Source organism: Anas platyrhynchos, chromosome 5, assembly GCF_047663525.1.
Source record: "Anas platyrhynchos isolate ZD024472 breed Pekin duck chromosome 5, IASCAAS_PekinDuck_T2T, whole genome shotgun sequence".
NCBI lineage: Eukaryota > Metazoa > Chordata > Aves > Anseriformes > Anatidae > Anas > Anas platyrhynchos.
The window spans coordinates 58,921,444-58,942,924 of NC_092591.1; the positions used below are offsets into that span (position 1 = coordinate 58,921,444).

The 21,481-nt window shown below is 40.6% G+C and overlaps 1 protein-coding gene across 1 annotated transcript in view; it reads right to left on the reverse strand.

The window, feature by feature from the left end:
• Positions 1 to 14,545, reverse strand: part of CSTF3 (cleavage stimulation factor subunit 3) — a 49,506-nt gene extending 34,961 nt beyond the window's left edge. Inside the window, exons 1-4 of the mRNA XM_027459557.3 lie at positions 14,464 to 14,545; positions 14,320 to 14,391; positions 5,290 to 5,391; positions 5,065 to 5,160 (exon numbers count right to left, since the gene is read on the reverse strand). Of these exons, the coding sequence (XP_027315358.1) occupies positions 5,065 to 5,160; positions 5,290 to 5,391; positions 14,320 to 14,349 (228 nt within the window). The 5' untranslated portion in view covers positions 14,350 to 14,391; positions 14,464 to 14,545. The remainder of the gene's footprint in view (positions 1 to 5,064; positions 5,161 to 5,289; positions 5,392 to 14,319; positions 14,392 to 14,463) is intronic.
• Positions 14,546 to 21,481: the final 6,936 nt, after the last annotated feature.

Here is a 21,481-nt window from a genome sequence, read left to right on the forward strand (position 1 = left end):
AGAAGTGTTCTATAAGAACTGTGGTAAAATAGGGGAGGTGGGGGCAGGAGGGGAGTCATACGGGATATGTTTTCTGTAAGAAATTTACACAAATTGACTAGCAATATATACAATATTTTCAACTGAATGAACCACTAAACAGAATCTCAGCTAAGTCTATTTTTCTATGATTCTGATTCACTCCATCCTGACAGATGTCAGTTCCCATTTCTCCCCAAGCAGAAGCATTCTGGAAGTGTAATAATTTTTTTCTGAACTCAGAAACAGATTAAAAGTAAAACGGGAAGAAAATGCTTTGAAGAAACACAAACATTTTGAACAAAAACAATCATTTTTCTAAATGGTTTTATTTACATTTTTCATATACAAGTATGTTAAAATGATACATTCTGACTAGCATCCACACCAGCATGAGTTACACGAATTAAAGATACTGATGTATTGCATATGATGAAATGCAAAAACAATCAACCCTAAGCCTTGGGCCCACCATCTGAACCCTCATACAGCATCTGTTCTGTTACTGAGGCATCTAAAATTCAAAATGTTCATATCAAATAGAAATTATCTGAACAATTGTATCTAATTTCATTTGTTTAGAACAAGCAGTAACACAGGTCTTACTTGAAAAAAATTGCAAGATGAAAAATACATATTAACAGCCAAACACTTTACATGCAACTTACTAGTTTTGTATTTATTGTTTCTAGATGTGGGGATATTTGTCACAACTGTCTTGTGCTTATGACTTTTAAATCTTTAATAGAAAACTTTCAGTGCCTACTAACAACAGTTCAAAGTGACCAAGATATAATGAAATATGCCCAACAGAAAAGGTAAAAAGGTGTGGTGTGAACTGGCCTGAAACATTCAGGACAATTAAAGTTTCAATTTAACCTGAGAGCAACTAAAAATTCATTAAGTGTTGAAAACATACGAACACAGTTTAATAAATGTGCTTGAGAGGATTGTCAACCTAGTGATTTCTCAAGGGAAACTAGAGGAAAAAAAGGCAATGATGTCAAACGCTTGTTGCAGAACTACTGAAATACCTACGCCACCAGTAAAGTGAAAGTTCTTTCAAGTGTATGAAAGGAATTAACAGGTCTTTCAGTATCTAAAAGATTGGTCAAACAATCAAAGAGACAGAGGAAACAGTAACAGACAGCTGGGCCTACAGCATCACAGGGTGTATTAGAACAGAATTTATTTTTACATTTCTGCAGTACCTTTTAGCCAGATGCCAAAAGCACTTTAATCATTAAGTGAGCCTCACAACAACCCTGTGAGGTAGGTAGGTATCCGTGTTTTAATAATGGTAAAAACAGGTTAAATAACTTACCCAAAAAGGCACAGCAAATCAGCAGAGCAGGACAGAATCCAGATCATGTGATCTATTAATTTAACATTATGGTACACGTGGGACAGACTTATATGATAGTTTTTAAAATTGTGAAAGAGGCACTGATATGTGAATTGAGTCTAATTTTCTGGAAATAGATTTTTATGGAAAAAGCATCAAGAGAAAAATGTGCTTCAAGCAACTAGAGAAAACAGTCTGAGTAACCGGAGTAATATAACTGCTCCAATTCCCAAGTTTTAAGAGATGATAAATATATAGCTAAATACTTTTACTTGTTAAAACGTATAAAAATAGACTACACTCTAATTCACTAACCAAACTCTATTTTCATAATAAGCCTTATGCATTTAAATGCTATGACCCCAACATGTTGTGAGCCAGAAGACACTTGATCCAATTCTACTAATTCTATGTCCTGCAACTGCTTCTCTGAATGTCAGAAGAAATAAATCAAAATTTCAGAATTCAGAATCAAAATTTCCTTTTGACAAATTCAAACTTTTAATATTAAAGTTCCACACAGCAAAGTGTCAAAGTGTGCTCTTCCCAGTTAATTTTCCTGTTCAAATGACTGCCAAACCAGCCTTAACAAAGACCAGAGTCAGTGCTTGGCATACAAAATGGAAACACAAAGTATTCAGCTAATTCAGCACAGTCTGTACATCAGTGGTAATACATTAGATGATATACTAAGTGCTGAGCACTGCTTTACACTATATTCCACTAGGGAACCATGTAACATAGCAAAATAGAAGAGACAGTGAGTAACATTGTCATAAAAAAAAATTGTAATCACAGCAGTAAGGTCTGCAGTTAAGTTGTTAAGTTTCACACTACAAAATGAAGCAGCCTATGCATGGCAACCGTTTTTGTTCATGAAGTAAAAATCATTGTTTATAAACTATAAGATTGGAAGTAACTGAAAAGAACACATTCCTCAAGTTAGACAAAGGGAAATTTAAATATTTCCTAATATTTTTATAAGGAACATCTGTTACAGGGCTAAATCATTTTTCTTGAGGCCACAATCATAACCTTTACCCTAACTCATCTTCCAATAATAGAACATCACTATGTAATGATATTCATCTCAGACTTGTGTAGTTCAGTGGACAGAACTATCCAGTGAAAGACAACCTGGCAGGAAACAGCCCTCACCTTCCTCTCCTTCCGTGACACCAAGAGGAAACAAGTTATCATGTTAAAGAGGAAAGTGATATGGTTGTTCTGACATCAGGAGAAACATACCTCACAGATAACTGAAGATGTAGCAGTTTCCAGATTTAAATACAGAGGCAGTGAAAGTGAATCAAAAGCAATGATAAACGCAGATTTACCACAAGTTTACTTTCCCAACTCAAGACTGGAAAGACCTATAATTCTGAAGTATCCAAGGAAAACCTCATAGCAGCAGGAGAATGCTAGGATTTCCAAGAGAAAAAAGATTTCGGGAAGTACCTTCCATATATTTCTAGTACATCTTAAGGCTATGAGAAAAGCCTCAAAACAATTCCTCTAGCTATGTCAGGTAGACTTAGAAAAAAAAAATAACTTATGATCATACTGTCAAAAGAACACTTGAGAAAACATTTCACTTTGAATTCACTCTGACAGGACTGTACATATAATGTACAACTTTAAACAACACTGACAGTGTACAATTGTGTGAATATATTTTTTACTGAAGAATTTGGAAACGGGTAGTTATTTCGGCTTGCAGCTATAAATGGTTACATATACTGAACAGGCAGATGTAAGCACGTTGATTAGGAGTTGTATCAGTAACTGAGTCAGTTCTGAAAGAATTACCAAGAACAGGGAAGAAAAGTTGGAAATACAAGTCATGACTGGAGTTTAAAAAATGAGTTTAAAAAAAGGAGTTTCTCTCAGATATGTTTCCAAAAAATAACCCCCTGCATTTCTTTTAAGCATAACCCATTTCAAGTGTAAACTCTACCAGATCTCCACAGTTTATATTTTTCCTTTTTTTTTTTTGAGTAACAGAAGCATGTATTCCATTTCTCTTATATTTAAAGTGTAATTACAGACAGACACCCACACACACGCGTGCACGCACAAGATCTTACTGCCAACTGTCTCCTTCTGAAGTTTACCTTGTGTTACTTGGTTACCATACCAGCTGTGCAGAAGCTCATCTTCTCTCCTTGAAGAAGCACTTAAGAATTACATCCTAGACTGTTTAAGCTTTGCCACTGTTTGTGTTTCTAAATACTATTAGATTATAAATTAGTTAAAAGGTATTGATTAAGGGCAGTAATGTCTGTCTATTCGTCTCTGATTGTGGTTCAAGACTCAGACAGAGACAAGGAACCTTCCACTGATAACGATACTTTCTGCTGAATGATCTGTGATGCCATACATAGCACAGACTTTCTGAGGTGGTCTTATTCACCTCTTAAATTTAAGTCATGGGAAAGATAAAACTTTTAAATAACCACCAAATCCCAGGCAACTTTAGGGTAATCCTCCAATTAGGTTAGATTCTAAAGACTAGCTTCTATAGCAAACATTGAAGGGTACAAGAGGCTAATGAATTTGCCTGTAGGGTGCCAAAAGGAAAAATTCACATCTGTATGTGTTAGTGCATTCACAATCTCCCAAATATGTCCAATCACCATCATTCCAGTAACCACTACAAACTATTAGAAATGAAATTGTGTAAACTCAAGGGTACTTCATTCAGTATTTTTCATTTGAGGTTGTACTATTACATCTTCCTACAAACTGCAATATAAAATTCTCTGTTAGGTTCCCCATAATCCCAGTTTTGTTTCATAAGCTTTAAAGATTTACTGCCAGGATACATTTTGATTCTTAAGTTAACGTGAAATAAAATATGATAACTATACAGTAAAGTTTTGCCACTCAGATTGCTGCTTATCAATTCTCACATAAAAGAGTAAAAAATTTAGCTAGCTCATTTCGTATCTATGAAGCACAGGTCCCCACCACTTGTTCAGAAGACTTGTCTCAAGAAAAATGTGCAGCTAAAAGATGCCCATGAAAAGTATGTGTATTGTTACAAAATAGTTAAAGAAAGTTTAAAAAACACACCCATGCTAGAGTATATTTCATAGCACATCATTAAAGTATGTTTAAGTGGTCAGTGCATTTAGTGGGTACAAAAACACTGTAGTTTTATAGTTACATGAATAATCCCAATTTTGTTTGGATTTCTAGCAGCTAATGAGTAGTGCTAACACATTTTCCCAGCATTGTTGTTCCAGAACTCAGCTGCCATCCCCATCCCACACCCTCCCTGAAAACACTACTCACGGAAATACTCAGTTCCCTATGGAAGCAAAAATATTAAAAGATCCAAACATCCACAGAAAGTCAAATAACGTTGTACGTACGAATAAAAAATGTCCTCTAAATAAATGACACAGGAGGCAATAAATTGACACGACAAGTAAAGAAAAGGCTAAAGCACTCCAATACCAGTGAAACTGTTTTAATGTTGTTGCAATTCCATAATGCAACAATCATCATCTCATAAAAGACCCAATACTTTAAGAATTCATTTTAATTACTCCTTTGTACCTATTTTACAAAAATAAACGCAAGGTATACTTTAAATCCCCCCTGTCTGTAGATTGAACGTGCCTATTTATGCTTATGAGAGTGTAAACTTAAATTCCTATTAAATGTTATATAAGAAAGAATGTTAAAATATTAACCTCTGCTTCAATGTACAGTTTCCAGAATCTGCCAGAACTGGGGAACTGGGCAACAAGGCGTTCATAGGTCTTCCGTGCTTTGTCTATAGGTTGATTCTAAAAATTGAAAATCAAAACAGCATTTACAATATTATGATTTATGTAAATGAATATGCTGATTTTACTCCAGAACCAAATAGTGTGAGTGGACCATAGATAAGGAAATGTAATCCTATGTCACTAAACCTGTGCCTCTCGAATGAGAATGCTCCAAGCGTCAAGGTCATATGGATTCTCTTCTAATTTCTTTTCAGCTTTCTTCACTTTTTCTGGGACATATTCGGCAGCCTAGAAAAATTAGAGAGAAGACATAAGAGATCACACGTAGATTTTCACAAATTCAATCCCAGCTATAAGGTGAAGCTAATGACAACGCTCTGACAACAGACTTCAGATTTTTATGCTGAAGATAATTGTAATTTTATCTGTAAAAGTAAGTTGTTTCAGTAAGATAATGTATTCTTACCACAGGCTCTACACATTTGGTGAGCCAGCAAAAAGCTAGACCAATCTACATTATTTTAGAACACTAGAACAAACTCAGGTTTGCCAGAAAACTTAGCACACTATGAATTTCAAACAGTTGTACTGACCTGAAACTTTTAAGATGGCTTAAATAAATTCAGACTGATTTTTGTATTACAGCCCTCAGCCAAACAAATCCAGTTTACTGCTTGAATCATTCTGCATAGGCAAGACAGTAAATATTTTATATCACAAGATTTAACAACAAAACTAGGAGATGACAGTTCTAGCATGTACATGTTGCTGCTATCTAAGCACAATTCCTTTTCTGTTCATTTCCTGATCTTTCAATCAGCAAATTCTCAGTTGCCCTCCCATAGCTTTGACACTACCTACCATAAGATGTTTTCTTTACACTGACACATTTAGATTTGAGTTTAAAGCCTTTTTTTGATACTGAAATCTGTACTGCATTGAACATTACCTTGTTAACAAAGCTACTCTTGCAGTATAGGTTGAAATTTTCTTTTGAAGATGTTTTTGTGGAAATATCTTTATGATTTCCAGAAAAAATCCCTAGATTTAACACTGTTGGCATGAAGTATATGAAAATAGAATTACTATCCATAATGATCACATCCACTCAAGCCTTTTAAACGCATGCTTATTACAACCCCAAATGCTACAAAGCTTTTTTTTAAATTAAATGTGAAATATTTTTCTGACCTGTGTACTCTTTTTTGTGAACATTCTGAACTTGACTCATTTACAGGCAATTGTTAGCAGGTCCAAATCATATGATCAAGCATGCTTTGCTCTCATGCAGTAATAATAAGAATTTATAATATTACTATAAAATATTTATGGAGAGATTTTACAAGTTACCTACGTATTTACTGTTACAATACACCATTCTGTACCGTACAGGAGGACAGTGACTTATTACTGTACGAAACACTAAAAAAAAACTGTCAGCTGCTATAAGATTATTTCAAGGAAGTCATTTTACTTCTTATTGTTGGATCTAGGCCAACGTATAGCTCTGAAGATTATAGAAACAGTAAGCAGGACAGAGAGAACTAATGCTCACCTCTATCAAAGGTTTCATCGCACGCAAAAAAAGAGAAGGCAACTAGACACGTATAAAACTACAGAGTTGTGATTTCTCATGAAATGAACAAGCATCGCTATTGCACATCACTTCTGAGGACCAGACATTCTAAGAGTAAAAACTCAAGGTATTATTAATGGATTTTACTGGAAAATCATTTATTCCTCAGTGCAATAATAAACAGAGCCATTGCAGTAGTGTTATAAGAAGATAAGCTGCCAGCAAAGTATTGTGCAACACACTGATTTTTAAACAAGACAAAGCTGAAGATAGCAAACGCAGTGAGCCTGCAAGTAAGATATTCCTACCTAGGAATATTAACTTTATTTTCAGCAGGTCCTCTTCCTCCCTCCACCCCACTTCAGTTTTGTTAACCTTTGCAGATATACTACTACACTGAAGTTACTTGTGTTCTACGTGATAATTCAACTTTAATCATTCAGAAAGTTACCGTATTTTTAACATTTCTCAGCACTACTAATTCTCCTGTCAGTCCTCCTGGCAGAATCTAAATAAAGTTATTTAGTTATTTGCCTTATGACTTCACATTAGTATTTTTTTTTTTTTTTACTTATAGAATGGACAAACGATCAAGAATGCTAGAGAAACGTTACACTGATGCGTTAGAGCAGTCGTGTGAAAGGGAAAGAAAAAATTAGTAGAACATGCTTTATAGGGGTTTATGTATGAAGACCACTATTCTTTTTAATTCAGCTCTGAGTCATTCTTAGAGTAATTGCTTGGTGCAAAGCAGTGTAACTTTGAAGGCAAGTATCACATCCCACAGCAAATTAATTTGTAAAATTAATTTCATAATAAATTATATTTAAAAATTTAGCTCAAACTTGACAGTTCAAAAGTAGTAAATTTATAAGTCTTCATATGAACATCTTTATATCTCTAAGTCCATTGAAATGCTGACTGGACAATACTACATACAGTAGTTGAAGTAATACAGCTCTAGGATGTGAAACAGCATGAAATGAACTAGTGACATTATTTTTTTCCAAAATGACATGCATGCATGAGCATACTTCAACTTATGTAAGACAGCACTGAATCTGAATTTTCCAAACTTAAAAGACAATTTATGTTATCTCTACAGATGACCCAAAACTGTAGGGTTCAGTAAATTCAAAAAAAAAAATCAGTAGAACACTAAATTCAAATTTGCCCCACAGCAGTGGTAAGCATTGCTCCTCATTGTATTCTGGCTCAATGAAATCTATTCTTCTCAAATATTCAAGCACGCATAGATTATTCATTATTCAATTAGACAGAAACGCCTAGTTTTTAGGAGTACTATTAACACTGGCTACAATTTATTGCTCTACACTACACAACAATTGAAACATTTCTTCAAGCACAGGGTGCTCTACAGCAACTAGGCACTTCCAAACAGGAAAATGTGGAATGGAGCATTGTAGTGCATCCCAACTCTTTCAGCAGTAGCTCAGCTGCATTACCTCCAACCTTTCCATGTGACACACTGAACTCAGCTGACACTGCTGCAAAACCGTTAAGGGCTTCCAGGAAGGCAATTTCACCCGTGCAGATATAGGGCAATAACCTCCAAATGGCTGCAATAAATTAAGATACTGCAAAAATAACTGCTGACACGATGCATAATCCCAGTAATCCTACAATAATGTTGTATGTGTGATATAGGACTCCTAATCCATGTAGGAAGTGTAAGAAAACATTGATTCTTTTATTTGAAAGAAGTTGGAGGACTAATTTCTTAAATTAGCAAGTATTCATTTAGCATCAGCAGAAAAATTTATCCATGCAAACAGAAGAAAAACACAGGAGCTCTGCAGAACTGATAAATGAGATATGGCTTTAAGATGGACTGTTTGGTATTGCTTATATCTAACATCACCAGCAAGAAAATGCCCGAACTCTTCAGGCCAGTGAGCATTCCCTCTCCTTTTCCCTGGGTTAAAAAAAAATATATATATCCTGTAAGAGCCATCCACATGTAAAGCAAACTACACTGCAGGCAAACCAGTGTTCAGGTTATAACTCAACTAAACAAGATCTCATTACCTTTCACCTTCATGCCTAATCATTCCCAACATGCCAGAGAAATCAATGCTTAGGCTTTCCAGTGTGGACCACTTTGCCAGAGCTGGGTGTGAGCACACACCTGCATTCAGTGACACGTGAAAATCTCTGAGGACTAACTTCTACTGTAAGCACACAGTGAAGGGGAGCAGGGAGCTGCGACTTTTAACCTTGCCCAGCTACAACTAGAAAGATCACAGTCTTGAAAACTGCATGTTAACTAACTCTGTGCTTAGAGCTGCTATTAATCACAGCTTGGGAGCATGTGACTTTTTATTTGTATCACCTGCACAAAGAGCCAGTATGCTACACCTTCAATACTTCACCCACAGGGTGCTGTCCACTGACAATCTTGCCCCTATATAAGCATTTTCAGACCCTTCCTCTGGTTAAGGCACGTGCCTGAGCTTGCCTCATTCTGTAACACGCCAGTTCAGGGAGTTAAATCAGCAGGAAAAAAAATAGAAAAACTATCAGGAAAGCAATCAGCTTTCTAATTGGCTCAGCTCCCTGTTATCAGGATCAGATGTGATGAAGAATACGGAATTCAAAAAAAATACAGAACCTGAGTCCCAACTTACATCGGCGTAAACTACCATACAAACTACCAAATTGGATACTAACTTATCTGTTCTTCAACGCCTGAATAAAAATGCTGCAAAGAATTGTTGCATTCAAACCGGGAAAGTACTTTTTGTCCTTTTCTTTTGATAACTGTGTTCAGTATACATCCCATGTGATTGGGCTCCAATCCCACAAACAACCCGCTCAAGGTCACTGCATCATTTTAGCACTAAAAATTGTCTCTTTCAGTATTTGTATTCGTAATATCTAGTCTGATTCACAGCTTTCATTATTTGTACGCAGATAAATGGCAATGGATCCTTAGTTTCACAGATACTAAGAGCATAAAAGGTTTCTTCCAACAAAATCAATCAATTGTACAAAAGCCACATCTGAATTCATGAAATATGTCAGAGGGAACAAGAACACATGAATTGACTTTGTCTTTACGGCAAGTTCTTTTTAATCACCTTCAAGGAAAAATTCTTGGTTTATACCTCCCTGCTAAAAGCATCAGCTAAGAGTTTCCCCCGGCCTCTGAGAGTGAACCTTCGTGATTCCCAACTGTCAGAAAATACCCAACCAAACGCTTCTTCTCTTTCAGCTGCTCATACCATATAACGCATCCCAATGCTTAAAGCATCCTGCTTCCACAAAATTATCTTTTGCAGTGAAAAAACATGCACCTTAAACATTGTTAGTTTCCCAGTTCGGTCAAATTACACATTTGCCCAGCCTAAGCTTTTTCTTCACACTTCGTTCTGGCTATATGAGCAAATAGCAAGCTGTTAGTTCCTATCTCGTTGCACATCCGGTACTTCAGCACAGTAAACACCACAGAGCTGGACCTCCTGCACTCTGTGTACTAACGATTGTTTCAGTGGGGAAACACAGCAAGATACTCAGTGTCCAGCAAGCATACTTCCCCTACTAACTTAACTCACTGTTGACAGGAAAAGCTACTCAGTTCAGAGCAAACACCCAGCTGCAGTTATTCTAGGACCACACCGTACCCCAGATTGCCTTGTTTAACCGTGGAAACCAAAGCCTTTCCTGAATTCAACAAACAATACCAAAATGGAAAGTATTTCCCATGGGCAAGTCTTGAATCTATTTATAATACCTTGCCTTCTATTTGGCCACTAAGGAAATTCAACTGTGAACACAATTTTGGAAGCATCTTTGCCCATTAAGATTGGGTCACTGTTAACAGACGTAACCCAGCATATTAATCTAATAATTTTTCTAAGGATACTTTTAAAGGTAAACTTCCATGAACAGTTATCTGGGATGTTTTGTCACTGTACAAATCAAGAGTTTTAGATTAATAAGGTTTATCATTCTTTCCTCAAGAGACTACTTCCCAAATGTTACAACTTAGACATTTTCCACTTTAGCTTCTTGGTGTTTCTGGAACTTATTGTCCCAGAAAACACAGCTTAAATATAGTTTGGTTACAATTGTGCAAAAAACAAAAAAAAACAAAACAACAAAAAAAACACATCCACAACACCAAGTCTTTCTCCACCAAACCTTGTTTTCATTCTATGTCCTACCGGTTCCTACAGTAACTGTAAACAGCGACAGTAAAGCCAGTTATGTACTATATATGCTACTATGCTCCTAGTTTTTTTTGTTGCTGTTTCAAATGATTCCTCCTGTGAAGCTCAACTCCCACAACCCTGCAAAAATAAGCCTTTGCTTTCAGCACTGTGCTCACCAACATCTGTTTTTAAAATATTAAGCTGAAGTTGCTTACATTAACACTTACTACCACACCTCAAATTCAGAGACTTGTACAATGCACTGTACCAACCAGATACAAGGTATGAATGGAGTAGAGAGAGACAGGAAATACTACAAAAGGCACAACAGAATATACTTGTTTTCAGGTCTTTTCTATAATCACAGAAACCACACAGACTTTTTTTCCATAGCACAGTCTTGGAGCAGATTTATATTTATAAGAGGTAACCTGCATCGCAGGATGAGACACGGCTCAGAAAATGGTACAGGAAGTGGAAAATGCATGTGTCTAGACTTAAAAGGTGAGAAGTAAGCTATTGCAACGGTAAAATAACTACTGCCTCAAGTCTTCAGATAAAATTCACATCTGGCAACTTTGTATTTATTAAATGAATATGAGAAGTTGCTCTGTCATGGTAGAAAGAGGCAAAAAGAGCAGGATGCATTCAGGCCTTCTTTGAGAGTACATGGAACAATGACCACAGAAAATGAAACCAAATACATTACATAAAGGTTCAGAAAAAATGTAAAGAATAGCTGCAAGTGCATCCTCTTTTTAACCTCGACACATGCAAGAGATTGGGAAGAGCTTGTCAGGGAAAATGAGGGAGTTTTCTAGCAAACAGCAACAGATGCTGCCTTTCAGTCTATGAAATGTTGGTTTCTACAATACAGACAGATAAAAGCGTTTGGTATTCTAGAAACCAACCCTGTACATTCTGGCTGGTTAAACATCATGTGGACCTTGCCGTGAGTTTAGGAGGGCCCAAATTAGTTTGGGTCCAGCATAGCAAATGGCGCTAGAATTGAAACTACTCCGACTCCCCAAAGGGTCCATGCAATAATGGTGCCTGCACCACACTCCCACATCCCATCCTATCCCCCTCTTTACCCAACTTTGTTCAGCAGAAACAGCACAAGGAGGAGCTGGCCTCCACCTGGTAGCTCAGGCTCCTGCTCTACCCCACAGCCATGCAGCCTGACAGTGCTTAGCTAAGCTCAGCCAAAATGCTGAGAAGGCACGTTCCAGCTGGACTGCACGTGGTTTAACAAAGCCTTCCAATCTCCACCTGAGCCTTTAACCTTACCAAACCTTTACGCTCCCACCCTTGCTAACATTCAACATGCTCTCCACTCCGAGCTAACACTTCTGGTTTGTGAAAACTTCTGGTCTTCAGCATCTGCATCACACACTCCAACGTGCACATCTTGTGCACAACTAGCTGTGCTCACCCCTGCTACCAACCGAAGTACGTGACTGTCAATAATAATGGCACACAAAACCTCAGCACCTGGTCACGCAAGCAGAGAAGAAACATGAAAGAAGAAAGCCAGATGCAATCCAACCTGTCTCGCTTCGGCTTTGCACGGAAAGGAGCCATTAACTCTGTAAGCACATTGTGCACGTAAGGTCAGAGAGACCTTTGGCTAGCAGCACTGGGCTATGCTATACATCAGCAGCGTGGCAGAAAAGAGCAAGGTGCCACTGCCCTGCTCACAATGCTTTGCTGTTCCTTCTTGGACAGGCACACTGTGACCAGGTAACTGTGCAACGACCACTGTGAGACCCACACCAACCCTTCCAGCGCTCCTGCCGCACCACGCAGCTGGGCTGGTGCTAACCGAGTGGGGAGCCTTCATGGTGGTACTGCTCAACACACCAATACTAAATTATGCCCTGCTTCTTGTTCCTAACATTAAAACAGAAGTCTGCCAGGGCTTGACAAAATAATATTGAAGAGGGCAATGTACAGAAACTGAAGAAAACTGGTGGAAGGAGTTGACCTTAACAAAATTGGAGGTCTGGGAAATCAGCATACTGCCTTCATAAAGAGCATGGTGTAAAGAAAAGATGTAACAAAGCCTATAGAAGTTGTTTTTTTGTTTTTTTTTTTTAATATTTGAATTGTACCCAATGTGACAACAGTAATCAAAACCTGATGAAGGCTAGAAGTTAATACAGACTTCAAAAATCCAACCCATGTATTAGAATAGATGACTTACATATGCTGCAAATAATTTGCATTTTTTTAATACTAAAACCCTCTGTGATATGGCACCACAACATGAAAGCTAATTATACTTTCCAGAATAGCTTTTATTTTAGAATATAGACAGTAGTTCAACCTTTTGTATACCAAGTCTTTCCTTGCAAAAGAAAATAAAGCCTTAAGTCAGCATCATGTGCTCCGTAAGTTACCCAGTAACATATTTCAAGTTACAGAAATGAAGACACCACTTCAATTGAGTTTAATTATGCAATTAACTGTCAGTGCAACTTTAAAAAAAAATACTGTGGTGGGTAGCTTGAATGTGAAGCATATTCCACAGCGGGATTGTCAATATTTTACTGTAATGTGTTCTTATTTTTTCTGTTGAAGTAAACCTTTCTGAAGAACCTCTCGCTTGAGCATACAAACATTTACTAACCTTACTAGTGTTGAGCATACAGGCTGGTAATTCACAGCATGTTTTCCCAATGAGAAAGAAACTGGATATTTTACATTCTTGCCTTCCCTACTCCAGAAATCAGTGACCCTACAAAGAGTTTATATGTCACCCTTTCAAGACACAGGCCCAGATACATGGAAGCATAACCAGGTTTGGAAAAAGCCTTAATTCTACAAAGAAAAGCTTCTGAAAAAGGAAGTACTAGGTCAATGGCTTGATTTAAAGCATTGGCTCCATTTAAAGTATAGGCTCCAGAGGCAGCTGTAGGGCTATCAACCACCTCTCCCCCAATGAAGAACTTTCACCCCCACCCCGCAGATTTTATTACTAATGCAGATTTTAAACGCAGCCCTAGCTTCTAAGAAGAGCTATTTAGAGAAATTCTGCCTCTCAATAGAAAATACCTCAGGTTAACACTGGATTAAAAAACCTGGTATAAAAGCCTGACTGCCTCTGCCTAGAAAATGGGAAAATATGACGAATATGTGTTTTTAACATATTAAAAAAACCCACAAACGACAACAAAATAAGCCAAACCAATCGAAGCAGCAGTTATTTCTCCAAGAGCGGTGTGCCGCCCGCTCCTCAACACGGGGGGGGCGCTGAGGGGACGGGCGCGGGGCCGAGGCCCGGGCAGGGCCGGGCCGAGCAGGAGGAAGGGAAACGAAGGGCAGGGAGAAGAGAAGAGAAGGGCAAGGCCACGCTGCCACCCCCAGAACCCTAAAAGAGCCCTAAAGGAGCCCCAAAGGAGCTCCGCTCGCCCCCCCCGCCTCCCTGAGGGAGCGGCCCGCGGCCTCCCCCCTCCCGCTCACCTGCTCGCCGGCGCCTCCGTCTCCGGACATGGCTGGTTAAAAGAGGGCCGCGGCGCGGAGCCCCCACGGTGGCTTTAATAAAAAATAAAACGTTAAAAAGCGCCCCGCAAAGCGGGGAGGGGGGTGGGGGGAGCAACTCCCCACCCTGAGCCGTGCCAACAGCCCCAACCCCAGCCGCGCTCCCCACAAAATGGCGGCGCGGGGGCGGGGGGCGGGGCGGGGCGGCGCGGGGCGCGCCGGGAGCGGGGCGTGAGGCGGAGGGAGGCTGCCTCAGGCTGCCTCAGGGCACGAGGGGGCTTGCGGGCACAGTCCCAGCCCCTTTCCTTCCCTTCTTTTTCATTTCATTTCATTTCATTTCATTTCGTTTCACCTTCCTCTGCTAATGCCCGTGCCCATGAGGGCTGTGCCTTGGGAGCGTAGTGCTGTCCCGTGTCCCCTGCTGTGGAGGGAGCCCCGTTGTGGGACCCCCGAGCGAGTCCCTGAGCAGCGAGCAGGGGGCTCGGTAGCTCCTAGCACAGCCCTCAGGGCTCGCCGTTTGGGTGTTTCTTTCAGGAGAGTTGCTGTTGGAGCTAAGCTTCTCTCTTCCCCCTCGCCAGAGCTCTCCTTAAGGCAGGAGGCGAGTGCGAAGGGCAGGCTGAGCGGTCAGCAGCCCCAGGGACCTTGAGGATGGATGCAGCAGGCAGATCCCTTTAAAGCTCCTAAATTTTATTTACAACGCAATGTCTGTGAGGGGCTCTGAAGTGGCTGCTGCAGACAAATGGGCAGCTGTAGGAGACAAACTCAGGCGCAGCAGATACTGAGGTGAACGCTGGCTTAGCTACCTTCACAACAACAGTGTAAGTGTGCTTAAACTTCTACAATATGGTCATATTTATGAAGATATACTTTAAATAAGTCGATGTTAGCACTCTTTGGGCTCCCTCCTGCTTCGTCTTCCCGAAGTCACCTGTTTAAGCTACAGTTGTGTGGAAAAAGGACGTAAGGAAAACAATACTTACCTCCTAAGCTTGACCCAGAAGAAAAAAGGTGGTGTGTGGGGGAAAGAGAGTTAGTGTTTATTTGACCAGGCTGTGGAGTAATTTTTTTAATCAGTACTGAAGATTTTTTATCTTGTTCTCCATAGGAGAAATCCATGTATGCCTATCAATCTCTTGATAAATAGGCTGTGTTGGTCACCGATTTCTTGAAGAATGATGATTTTGTGGTAGCAGCCTACCTTGTTTTTTGTGGACTTTTCCACATCACAACAGCTTCCATTTTGAAAATATTTGAGATACGAACGTGATTTCATTAAAAAAAATAAGTGTTTTTCCATTTCCAATGTAGGAACCCTGTCTGTATAAGGCATGACTTAAAGCAGTGCTGGTGAAACTGCTACCCCCCAATTCCTATGCTGCTCTAGGCCTACAGCATGTCAGCTGTTTCAGTGGCCTTAGTGAAATTTTGGCCTAGATCTTTGGGATTTCTGGTACTCCTTTGTTTTATCTATGTAGATTTTCTACTGTAATTTTAGGTGCTTCTCTATTACCTTATTCAGCTTCTTAAAGTGATGAAGGCAGCTTTGGATGTTGATATCGCCAGCAGCATCTTGCTCATCCAGTAGGGCAAGTTAGTAAGGAGTGAGATGAATGATGCCTAATGTTACTTAGGCTTTTGCTCTGTACTTCTTACAGCATTGCCCTCCTACCCCCAAATACATGTTTTATCTCTCAACCTGGTGTTGCTCTCCATTTCTGTAATTCCACACACAGAATAGGCCTTTGGCAAAACCCCAGCTGCTGTGAATACAGCTAGTGCCTGCCCCCTTTCTGTCAAGTGCTGCTGTGGTAGCTTGCCTGAAATGCAGCTGTAATACCCATTCTTAACACCGTAATGTATTAGCTGGAGGAAGTTACGAGGAGCAGTAGCTCACAAAGAAAATTGTTTAAATTCTTGTTGATAAGTTATGCCTCACCCCTTCAGCCCTGACAGACTGCCTTGATTTGAAGTTACATATGAAGCTTTTCACATTTATGTAATAATTAAGATGTTTGTGTTCTGGTATGCTTCAGTCAAGAGGCAGTATCACTTAAAAAAACATAAACTGTGTGTAAATTGTAAGCTATATTTCAAAGTAACTTAAAAATGTTTCCTAGTCTTAAATTTCGAGTTTAGATAGAACATGGTTAACTTAATTCTATTTTTTTTTCTGAATGTAACTTTAATTTGGGTCTCGTGCATAAGTCTGCTGGCTTGAGTACAATAGTGTTTTGTGTTAGTTGACCCGTTTGATAGGCTGATTTGGAGTTTTCTTACTGATGATCTTAGAGCAAATAATGGGAATGCTGCGGCTAAGCTTACAACGAACACTTAGTTGCTAACTCCTGTGTAGCTCAAATGCTGTTTTAGAAGGCGGCTGTTCCTTACATTTGTTTTGAAGCTGCATCATCACAAGTGAAATAGCTCGAGGCTTCTGGTCCGATGTAACTGGAGCAGTGAAGACATGATTACAGGCCTGTCTGCTTGGGAAAGCTGCCCTTCAATTCTGAAATCGCTGCTGATATGAAAGTAACAGGATGTTGCTGATGTATTATGCTGTAGTGATTCATGCTTGGCTTAGTAACTGACATGAAACCGAATGGCAGGCTGTGCCTTAACAAGTGAACTATTGTGGATCTTACTGCTCAGAAAGTGGCTGTGGCTGAAGTTATGTATCACAAAGTGAAAGCCATCGGAAACTGACCGTGAATTGAAGACACCTGCTATACATGTAGCAGTTCAATGGTACTTAAATGCTTTGGTAGGGAAAAAAGTAGATAAAAATTGTGTCACTTGAAAAACACAAGAAAATCAGATCTTAAAACAAATGGATGTTGATCTTTACAGGGTGGTAGGCCAAGACCTTGCCATTAAGTGGAGCCTGTTCGGGAGGAGGCTGCTTTCACGGTGCTCATGGATATCATGGATGTCGGTGGATATCAACTAGCTGCCACACATGTCTTCCAATTCATTCTAGCTGCCACAGCAGATTGTGAATTACTAGTTACGAAATCCTAGGTTTTGTGCAACCATTTTAGCATCACTCTGTAACCACTGAAAACATTGTTCAGAAGCTTTTGAGGATAGGATAGGGTAAGATTCGCTCAGAGGTATGATTTCTCAACTGTAGAGAGAGAATGCCAGCAGTTCTTAGGTTTGAACTGCCCCATTGATTTTTGTGTATTAATACTTGATCGTAAGCTGCCTCCTCTAGGATGGATTTCAGAATAGGTACAGCATGTTGAGCTGCAAACTGAGAGCCCTGTCTTGCTGGGGGGTAGTGGTGGGCCCTGCTGCTACATCAGCTGAGTTCTGCAGGAAGCAAGTGCCTTGCAGAGTCCATAATCTGTCCTTCAGCTTTTGTGTTTGACAGCACTGTGGGGATTCTGCGGGCTAAAGGAGGTAGTCTAAATACATATTTCCACAGGCCATAATTATGAATGAAATCCATGTTTCTGCCAGACTGGTTCTGCTCCCTGCTTGACATCCACTGTTCTGGAGTGAGGTGTGTCCCACTAATTGGCGGCATCAGCTACAAAGATGAGGAAGGAAGCAGAACCCCAGCTATTACGCTTTGATCTTTTTTTTTTTTTCTTTTAAGTCTGTGCTGGTACTGCTGGAGCTCGTAGTGAAGAGAGAAGGAAGCAGCGACGGGGATGGGGCAGGGAGGAGAAGGCAACAGCGCTCAGCACCGGGCACCCGTCTCCCGGGGGATCCGAGGGGAAAACCTGCTGCCAGGAGCTGAAAGCTGCTGCCAGCAGCTGCCGCCTGCCCTCCTGGGTCTGTGGTCTCGGCACCCTGAGCCCCCGGGGGTGCGCTCCGGGCCGGCCGCAGCCGGGGCTGCCCCGGGAGAGGGCGGCCGAGAGCCGCGCCGGGGGGCTCGGCAGCCCCGGGGGCTGCTCCGGGTCCTGTCCCGGAGGGGCTGCGGGGCTTTGGTCCTGGCTGAGCCCAGGAGCCGCTTCCTCTGGATCGCCCCGAGAGTCACAGCAAGCAGCTGGGAGTCGCTGCGAAGCGTTTAACTCCGCTTGGGTTTAGCAAGCGATGCGCATCCCGCTTTTAAGGGTAGTCGTACTCGCAGCGGTCATCAGGTAGAAAGCAGAAGCGTGTGGAAGGAAAACCCGGGCTTCAAAGGATGAGTGGAAAGGAGAGGGAACTTCCCAGGGTTCAGCACAGCTTGTCATCCAACAGGCCAGGAGGAGAACAAAGCGAGGTGGGGAAGAGCAGGCTTGTTTGTGGTTGGCACTGCTCGCTTCTGCAGCCTCCTCTTCCTGGTGTATCCGTGCTCTGGGTGTAACAGCACGCCGAGAGCCTTCTAAAAGCAGTAATTTCTGACATATGAGTGGCGGTACAAAATTTAGTGTTAATTGTGCTTAGTAGAAATAATACCGGAATGCTTCAAAAATGCTACTCGTTAATCACAAAAATTGTTTAAGCATAGCGTTGCTTGTACTTAGGTGCTTTCTACTGAGCTTAATAATCCCCTCTTCGGAAGGTGAGTAAAAGTAAGTAAATAAGGTGTGTAAAAGTAAGTTCGTAAGACATTACATGCTATTCATTTTCCTAATACATTGGGATACGTGAACACAGAACATCACAGGTTTCCACCTCAGGCTGTTTTGGGCAGAACTCTTGTTTTCTTAAATACAAGCTGTCCACCAGCTCAGAAGCTCGCCCTGCTGACATAAATCCTACCTATTCAAGTGCTGTGTTTCTGCAGCCTAGAGAAACAGGAAAGGTGGAACTGGGCAGGCGGTCCACCTGTGCTGGGGGCGGGGAGGTTGCTATGGGACTGCAGTATTTGGTGTGTTACTTGAAAGCCCAGCTCCAGGAAGCAGGGCTTTACAAAATAAGACTCAATCGATCTTTCTTCTTGGTTTGTTTCCTTGATTATGAAACAAAACTCGATTTTGTGATCCGACTGCATCACAAATGCTCAGAAACATAGATGCAATGTAAAGGAAACCAAAGTTCTGGGTTGTTTTAATCTCTTTATTTTAGGCAGGCTTGGTTCACAAACCTTACATACCAGTCCCTTCCTGGGGCTAGCATAGCAGTCTGCCCCTCTTCTACGTTTGTGGTGTAGGCTGGACAACTTGATCCACAAAATATTCCCTGCTTCAGTCCACCTGCAAAACCCACTGTGCCTGTACTGTGTCCTAGCTTAAGCTGTGCTTCCATCTCTAATGCAGCTGCTGTCAAAGTTCATAGCTATCAAGGGTTATTCTGAAGAAATAACCAACGTTTCTGACTCCTGTGTGCATCGCCTCATACTGGCGATGTTACCTAGGCCAGATTTAGACCTGCGTGCTGCACTTTGGGTAACAGCTTTCTTTGAGTTCATCCCTGTGTAAATTTACTTTGGCAGATCGCATGCCCTTTGAGTTAAGGTTTGTGTTTTTGTATTTAGCTGTAAAGCGTTTGGGTACCATGGTGATTAGATCACACAGGCAGACAGTTAAATCTGCGCTTCGTGTAAGCTGGCAGTGCCAGGGTTTGCCTTTCATAAGAAGCCGGGCTTTGTGTTAGCAAAGCTGTGTTCTCTAATAAATAAGGTGATTTCAAGTGTTAGATGTGCGCTATTTTTCAGTGAATTAAAAGGTACACAAAGGAAAGGAGGTGCTTTTAAATTTTCTTAATTAGCCAGACTTGTAGTTAGCAGTGAAGCTACTGCTTTTGAACCTGTCACGACACTTCTGCTCAGCCACCACATGCTAAAGTAGAATTTGTATTTCTTCTTGCTAAAATAGCATAACACTGAGCTTTGGGATCTTACTTAAAGGAAATGTCTCAACATAAGGATAGGAAAAATATCCTTACGATCAGCAATCTGAGAAGCATTGCCTCTTCTAAGCAGCTTTGATTACATATCGATTCTGTTAGAACGAATCTGACGTTACAGTTCATTCGTGTTACACTTACACATTTTTTATTTTTTGTCCTCGTGTTATTTTGACAGTTTTTAGATAATGAGTAGGTATGTGTGTACTCTGGAAACATCATTTTATTTCATTAGTGTACTGAGGGCAATGAGGTGGAAAAGGGAATGTCCTACAGAAGTCATATTTACATATTAGCTCTTGTTCCAAGCAGTAATTTTCCAGAGACTGTCTGGGGACAATTCCTGGGGGAGGATTTCCTCCCTGATTAAGATATATATTATCAAATACTTCTGGAGAGTTGCTATTGCAGTACAATGAGGCACTTCCAACCCTCAGTGATGAACTACTGGAAGCAGTTTTTATCCCGTGCTGTTCCCCCAAATGCAATGATCCTGCAATGATTTGATACAACGTCAAGTGTGTCATGGGTTATTATTTGTTTGCTCCCTAACCGGGAGTGATCTGCCTTTATTTCTCATTGTTCAGTCTTTCCGTTGCTGCCCTTCTTGCAGTCGTTTGTCCTGGTTTTGTTCCTTGAGCAACAGAACAATAGGTGCTGTGTATCAGCAGCGTACATCCATCCACTGCAGGAAATCTCCATCCAAGCTAGACCTGAAGTGAATGAATACCACGACTTTCCTTTTCAGTTCTGTGTTTTGTTAGAAATTAAGAGCGTGGAAGGGTGTGTGCATTCCCAAGCTGCTGGGATACAATCCACCCAACCATGATAGTGTTAGGAATATTGTCAGTGCTAACTACCTTGAAAACCCAAGTGCTCATTGCAACAACTGTGGCTTTCCCAGTTCCAAACATTGCCAGCAGATCTGCAGCCGTTTAGGAATCATTGTTACAGGATGATAGAAAGCAGTTTCTGGTCTATTGTTGGGATGCTAAAAGTACCAGGGGACCCTCTCACAAAGCTGCACGCATATAAAAAGCTCTCAACTCCCTGTGGGTTGAACATATTTTCCTCAAAATGTACTTTCTGCAATATGTGCTCATGTCGCTAAGTGTTAAGTGGCCTGTGTAGGAGCCACTGGTCTAGCAGAACAGACCCAGTTTTGGTCCATGGGTCTGCAGCACAAAGTCCCCCAGATTGCTGCTAATCTTTGTGTCCTTCAGCTCTAAGACAGCTTCTGGAGCTGTTGCTAGCTCCTAGCTGAAGCATCGGCAATGGCAGGATGTATTAGTCCTGCTGAAAGGCTCGGGACAGCTCACTTTGTGGCTCACATCATGAAGAGAAATGTTTGGGGAGTATGATATGC